General features: G+C 40.8%; 2 protein-coding genes across 2 annotated transcripts; one reads left to right on the top strand and one right to left on the bottom strand. All coding sequences in view use genetic code 12, as the record gives it.

The window, feature by feature from the left end:
- Positions 1 to 232: 232 nt before the first annotated feature.
- On the top strand, positions 233 to 1,708 carry DCC1 (Dcc1p; the record flags this gene model as incomplete). The annotated part of the gene is made up of 1 exon (XM_051753003.1): positions 233 to 1,708. One exon carries the CDS (start codon positions 233 to 235, stop codon positions 1,706 to 1,708), a length of 1,476 nt encoding a protein of 491 aa, XP_051608066.1.
- Positions 1,709 to 1,868: 160 nt separating this feature from the next.
- Positions 1,869 to 6,478, bottom strand: NIK1 (Nik1p; the record flags this gene model as incomplete). Its single annotated transcript, XM_051753002.1, has 2 exons — positions 1,869 to 5,792; positions 6,407 to 6,478. 2 exons carry the CDS (start codon positions 6,476 to 6,478, stop codon positions 1,869 to 1,871), a joined length of 3,996 nt encoding a protein of 1,331 aa, XP_051608065.1.
- Positions 6,479 to 7,509: the final 1,031 nt, after the last annotated feature.

Raw genomic sequence — 7,509 nt, 5'->3', positions numbered from 1 at the left:
AGAAGATGAAGACGAAGAGTTGTTGTGTTGCAAGTTGTGCGAGAGAGAAGATTAAATTTTCCTGACTTAAGGTTGACTTTGTGAAACAAGACACGTGCTTGTCGCGTGACGCATGTGACGCGTCTTCTTTTTCTTGGTCTTTTCTGGTCTCTTTTACAAAATTTACTCCAGTGCGAGATACATCATATCTTATATTGGGTCTTGTACATTGCGGGAAAGGCAAAAGGGTAGAATGACATCAACGATCCCTGTTTATCAACAACTACGACCAGATGCCAATTACACTTACAAGTTGATCCAACTTCCAAGAAACATCGTATCACATATAAGCAACAGCAACCAGAACAGGAGTAGCAGTGGATCCATCTTAAATGGGGCAACGACCCTCGACTTGAAAACGAAACCTAAATTGAACTCGGTGGCGCTGTCATTGCATGGTGTTGATGACGATGGAGAGAATGATACGGTTGTGGTGTGTACTCGAGATGCGACTTTTAAATTACGACAAAATAACCATTCCAATTGCGTCTTGCTTATGAACCTGCGTCGTATTCGCCATTTTACGGAGTCGGATAGTGGGAATGGAGATGCCAATTGCGGTGGTGGTGAAGATAGTCGAGCGGGAAAACAGGATGAGCATGATGTGTTGATGGGGTTTAGTCAATGCAACTATGTTTACGAATTGACGCAGATTGTGGGATCCATATTGGACGTGGTTCCCGAATACCACGACAGCAACAACAAAAACACTTCACGTGTACAGGTTGGCAGGAAGTACATGACAAAGAACGAGTTGGCCGAGTTGAGTCCGTGTTCCCCAATTGAATTTGAAAAAATATACACCGAGTCATGTCTTTGTGAAATTGCAACAAGTGCAAACCAAAACTTCACCACGAGCAGCAGCAGCAGCAACGATAATGACAACGATAACGACGATTGCAAATATGTGTACAAGTTATCATCGGATGTGGTTACGCAAATCTTGCATACGTTGATCACGTTCCTCATTAGTCAATCTAAACACGAGTCTAGTTTCGCAATACCGGAATTGAATTTGGTTGATAATGGGCACGTTTTTGCTGAGTGGCAGGTATCTATGATTGAAGCTGTCATTCACAAGTTCACCATCGCCGACACCGAGACCACCAGCAACAGCACCAGCAACAGCATCGGTGCAACTGATGATGATCAACAGAATACAAATACACCAGAGAACTCTAAAGACTCTCGACATTTACGATTAAACAATCATGCCATTACTAACTGGTTTGGTGTTCAAGAATTGTCGAAATTAGACCACGGTTGGCAATCAGGCATGACAACGGTGGCTGATTTCCTATTGAGTTGGAAAACCGCATTACCATCATTCTACAACGTCCCCTTAGACATTGCCCAACTAGGAGGTCACTACTATACTACAACATCAGCAACATCAGCAACATCCGCATCATCAGCAACATCAGCAACATCATCATCTTCTTCGTCCACGTCGTTGTTGATCCACTACGTTGATCAATCTTCGTTAAGTCAAGACATCCCTACGCGGTTCAAACAGTTGCTCCAGGTGCAACCTAGTTGGAAATACAATGAGTTTGTCGCTTGTCTACAACCCGTGTTGGAGTCGGGCAAAAAGGTTGATTCGGTGATTTTGAAATACGGGAAAAAGAAACGTATCAAAAGGGATCAATTCCTAGTATGTGCGAGATAAAGAGATAGAGAGAGAAGAGACAGGGAGACGGGGAGTTTACACTAGTTTGCATTAGAGGTATATTTAGTTTCAAAATGATACAATACTGTTGCTTAGTTTCGCGTTGCATTTGTATGTTATTCATCATCTATATCCTCTCTTCTCACCTGTCTTCTCTCAGTCAGTTTTTCGGTACGTCGATATCCATGGCATCCTCGCCATTACTGCCGTTGAAATCGCCATCACCCAACTCCGTAATCTTGCTAGATGTAAAAGTCAAGACGCTCTCAGTAACAGACCGGTTACTCAGACTTAATTGTCCAGGTCGCAACAATCCCGCAGCTAATGTGTTAAACAACCCGTTCTCAACACCGGTGCCACTGGTGCTTCCACTGTTACCCGGAGCGTCATGGTTGTTATTGCTGTAATTGTTGTTTGTCGTTGATGATGATGATTTGAACGGTGAATCTTTTGAGTTGTTTGACGTTACGTTCAACGATGGCGACGATCTTGACTGGTTGAATGCGGGTGGGTATTGGTACTGTTGCTGGTACTGCAGATAGCCACCACTACCACCGCCACCAGGGGATGATCTAGACGGCGAACTGGTGTTGGATGCACGCGGCGATACCAGTGCGTTGGAGTCGGCTCTCGATCTCCCACCACCTCGACCACCTTCACCACCACCACCACTAGATGTTGACGATTGGATGACGCCCTTTTTCAACTTCTTTGCGAAATCAGTATTGTTATTCTGTTTCGACAACTCCTTCAACTGATTGATATTATGAATACATTTGTTGATTGTTTGCATCAACAACTTTGGTTTCAATGGCTTTGACACATAATCATCCATTCCCTTAGCCAATGATTTTTCACGATCTCCCAACATGGCATGCGCAGTAAGGGCAATAATTGGTGTCCTAAAAGTCAATGAATCAATAGGGTTTGATTTCTTTTCCCATTGTCTAATCTTTTCCACTGATTCAAATCCTCCCATAACGGGCATTTGCACATCCATCAAAACAACATCATATTTATTCTTTTGAATAGCCTCAAATGCCTCTAAACCATTTTCAACAACTTCAACATGGTGTCCTTGTTTCTCCAATATACGCACTGCCAACTTCTGATTCACCAAGTTATCCTCAGCAAGCAAGATGTTGTACTTGACGGACTCATCAGTGTTTTGTGAAATGGAACGTGATTCCAAGGCCGGTATCAATGCACTGGCTAAATCAGTCATTGAGCATGGCGTGTTTCCATACGATGAGATTCCCAAGTCGATACACACTCGCATGTTTAATTCGGGGATAGAGTGATGAACCAAGACTAATGGAATGTATTTCACTTCCGATAACAAGCGTAGTTTCTTTGCAGTATCAATCGAATCAATCATGATGATGTCGTACCTAATAGGTTCTGATAAATTGGCATCCTCTATATTGTTGACAATGATTGGATTCAATCCCAACTCAACTATGGCATGTTCAATCTCAGCCAATTCCTCATTACTATGCTCGGTAGACACAAACAACACATAGTGGTTGCTAAATGGCAACAACTGTTCTGTCTGTCTCGTGTATCTAATGTTTGATGGCGACACAGAAACAGTAAAGTAAAAGTTTGAGCCCGATCCATATTCAGAAGTGACCCAAATTTCACCACCCATCAAATGAATCAATTGTTTGGAAATCGACAATCCTAAACCAGTACCACCAAATTTTCTAGTGGTGGACCCATCAGCTTGACAAAAAGTATCAAAAATCAACCCCAACTTATCCTTTTCAATACCAATACCAGTATCAGAAACACAAACTTCCAACAACAATTTATCAGAGTCGGGAACAGTCTTGTCTGATTTCTTAACACTAACACTAACTTTACCTTCCTTGGTGAACTTGATGGCATTACCAGCAAGATTCAAAATAACCTGCCTTAACCTAAATGAATCTCCAATTAAATTATCTGGGAATGACGAGTCACACTGATATGTCAAGTCCAAGTTCTTTTCAATAGCCTTCACTGCCAATGTCTTTAATGCACCAAAAACGGTACCTCTCAATGAGAAATCAATTTGCTCAACCGTCATTCTATTGGCTTCAATCTTTGAAATATCCAAAATATCATCAATAATCGTCAATAAAGAATTGGCTAAATTGTGCACAATCGACAACATTTCCCTTTGGTACTGAGTCAATTCGGTATCCAAGGACAACTGAGTCATACCAATTATACCATTCAATGGCGTTCTAATCTCGTGCGACATATTTGCCAAAAACTCCGACTTGGCACTATTTGCCAACTCGGCAGCCTCTCTAGCAGCCGTGTTTCTTTGAATCGATTCTCTCAAATTCAACACCATCTGATTGATCTTGGTTTTCAATGCATCCATCTCTCCTGAAGCTTCAACGGTAATAAAACGAGTGAAATCACCATCGGTGGCAGCAGCAGTGATCTGGGCAAATGCTCTCACTTGAGATGTCAAGTTTGAAGCCATGGTATTGACATTGGATGTGATTTCTTTCCATAACCCATCAACATCGCTAACTTGGGCTTGAATACCCAATTTACCATTTATACCAACATCACGAGCAACTTTGGACACTTCCGAGGCAAACAATTGCAACGAGTCCACCATCTTGTTGATTGTGTTTTTCAATTGCAAAATCTCTCCTTGGGCATGAACATCAATCTTTTGTGATAAATCACCATGGGCAACAGCTGTGGTAACAGTGGCGATGGATCTCACTTGGTTTGTTAAATTTGTAGCCATTAGATTAACATTTTCCGTTACTGCTTTCCAAGCACCTTCGACATCCTGAACATTGGCTTGACCTCCCAATATACCCAAAGTACCGACTTCTCTTGACAATGTCGTCACTTCGGAAGCAAACTTCAACAATCGATCCACCATCTGATTGATGGTCAACTTCAAATTCAAAATCTCTCCTTTACAATCAGCAGTAACTTTCTTTGACAAGTCACCTTTAGCAACCGCGGTGGTGACATTGGCGATATTTCTCACTTGAGTAGTCAAGTTCAAGGCCATGGCATTTACATTATCAGTCAATTCTTTCCAAATACCTTCGACATTTTCAATCAAAGCTTGTCCACCCAATATACCCAAGACACCCACATCTCTGGCAACTTTGGACACTTCAAACGCAAAAGTTCTCAATTGATCCACCATTGTATTTATAGTCATTTGTAATTGCAAGATTTCTCCTTGGGCATGGACATTGATTTTACGTGACAAGTCTCCTCTAGCCACAGCTCGGGTAACGTCAGCAATTTCTCTCACTTGATTTGTCAAGTTGAGGGCCATAATGTTGACATTATCAGTCAAGGACCGCCATATACCAACAGAGCCTTCGTTTTTCGCCTGTCCTCCCAACTCACCATTGGCAACTTCCGTGGCAACTTTGGTGACTTCATTGGCAAAAGTTTGCAACTGATCCATCATGGTGTTGATGGTGATTTTGACCTTTAAAATTTCGGGGTCACTTTCAACTGTGTGGATTTCCACTTTTTTCGACAAATCACCCATGGCAACAGATATGACCACGGTACCAATTTCAGATAAAGCTTGTTTAAAAGCCTTGTTGGCAGTCTTGCAGACTTCCAATTCGTTATTGTAGTCGTTTATGACGAGGTCCTGTTGTCTAATCTGTTTGATCAAGTCATTTCGAATTTCCATATGTTTCTGTTGATACAAAACAGGGTCCTGTAGGATTTTGAGAAGGTCTTCCTGTGAGTAAGACGAAATCATTTGTTGTTGTTGATGATAACGATGGTGTTGTTGTGTTGTTGTTGTTGTTAATGAATCTGTATCTGTAGGAGCTTCAGGGATGGTCTTAGTGGCTATGCTATTGTTCAACTCGATGGGGTATGACGATGCTCTGGGCGTGAGAGGAGAGTCTAAATTCAAGTTGGTTAAAAAGCTGCTTTCGATTGGTGAAGTAGTTCTTGAGTTGTGATGTGGCGATGCCGGTGTAGATGAAGGTGAGGATGAAGCAGCTAACTTTGGTTTCTTGATTGGTGGAGTAATCTTGGAAACGATATCTTTTGGAGTAGTTGTGGTGGATGAAAGAAAAGGCAGGGTCTAGAAGTTGGGTTATATCGATCGTATATCTAGTGGGTGTTGCTGTAGTTGTAGTTGTTGTTGTATTTGTAGTTGTAGTTGTTGTTCTGCAGCCAGTGGAACAGCAGTGAGGAACAGACAAAAAAAATTGAATCACGAAAGGGCAAAGAATATAATTAAATGATGTGTGGAAAACGATCAAAAAAAAAAAACAAAAAACAAAAAAAAACAAAAAATCAGCACACCAGTAGAAATATCTGCCAGGTAGTAGCTTCTGAACTGTTGTTAATGGGGGAAAGTAGTAGTAATGATCAACAAACGAAAGTTCAAAAAAGAAACAGAAGGTGTAGGTGGTGGTGTGTACTTGATTAAGACTCTATTACTCCTGTGTTGTAAGTTTGTAGTTGTGATCTCTCTTGTTCTGTTTTTCTTTTTTTTATTTTTTTTTTGGTCCCCTCTTACTACTAGTACTGCTGCTACTACTGCTGCTGCTGAGTGAAAGAGAGCAGAGCAGATTGATTAACAGAGATTTGTTGTTTGTGTTTGTGTTTCATGTTTCATGTTTCTTTTTTTAGTTCAAACTAATAGCAACAACCCGCCCAATACAAGACACACACACACACACACACATATACATATATATACACCCAGTCTATCTTTTTCTCTACTGAGGCAAAATACACTTGACTGAAAGAGTATATAAACATCCCAAGGCACGATCTTGCTGTAGAAACACCTGATTCTCTGTGTGTATGCGTGGGTCAATCAATAGAAAGATATATTACACTGTGGTACCTCAAATATAAAATCTATGTCGTAAATTGATATTATGCAGGGGACGCGAATTTCAATTATCTTTCTTTCTTTTTTTGTTTTGTTTTGTTTTGTTCTGTTTTGTTTTTTTCCTTGACAAAGTATAACAAAGTGACGTCACTTGTTGTTATATTTTTGATTGATTCTGCCCATCTTGGATACACATTTCTGTATATATATATATATATGTAATCAGTAGTGTCTACTAACCAAACCAAACACTTCACTAGTAAGTAAACTAGAGACTGTATGCTGCTCAGCTTTACTCACCCAACGAATGGTTACTGTATTGTGCGATGATGATAAACCATCCCCTACTAGAGCCTAGCAATCCAATCTAATTTAGCACTGAGCGTCTATTTGTGTAAATAGACCAGATGCAACGTCTTACACAGGCAGTCTCTGTAGAGAGTGCAATGCTTGTTGTTTGTTGTCCCTCAGTGATTACACTATCTTATCGCCTTGTAATTGAAATAATTTTAGGACCCCAAAAAGCACACCATTTGGTTCCAAATGTTGGATGAAATGGGGACTATCTCCGCGGATGCTCCTCTGCAAGCCAGAAAGTGGGGTCTATGCGTAAATGCTGTCCTTATCCCAACTTTATAACTTGTGAAATTCAGCCTCGTAGAGTTGATCTGAGAGAATGTCTTGGTTTATCTGTTTTGTCCCTCCCCCTTCCTCCAATAAAAAAAGTACACCCCCCCCACAAGGTTGTCCCTCTATATGTCATCCCTGGTGAAGCAATCACCATTAATTGACAATTTAACATTATGGTTTTGCAACCAATAGAATAAAGTGTTAGTCGTGTAAACAACTACAATCCAGAGGGTAGTGCAATATTTACAAAAGAAAAAAAAATCTTTTCAGAGTGACGAAGAGAGAGGGAGATTCCATCAATCAGAACATCTCTATATACATACAT

This window comes from Candida theae (assembly GCF_024610275.1).
Source record: "Candida theae strain CBS 12239 chromosome Unknown scaffold9, whole genome shotgun sequence".
Classification (NCBI taxonomy): Eukaryota; Fungi; Ascomycota; class Pichiomycetes; order Serinales; family Debaryomycetaceae; genus Lodderomyces; species Lodderomyces theae.
This window is presented reverse-complemented; position numbering and strand designations above follow the sequence as displayed.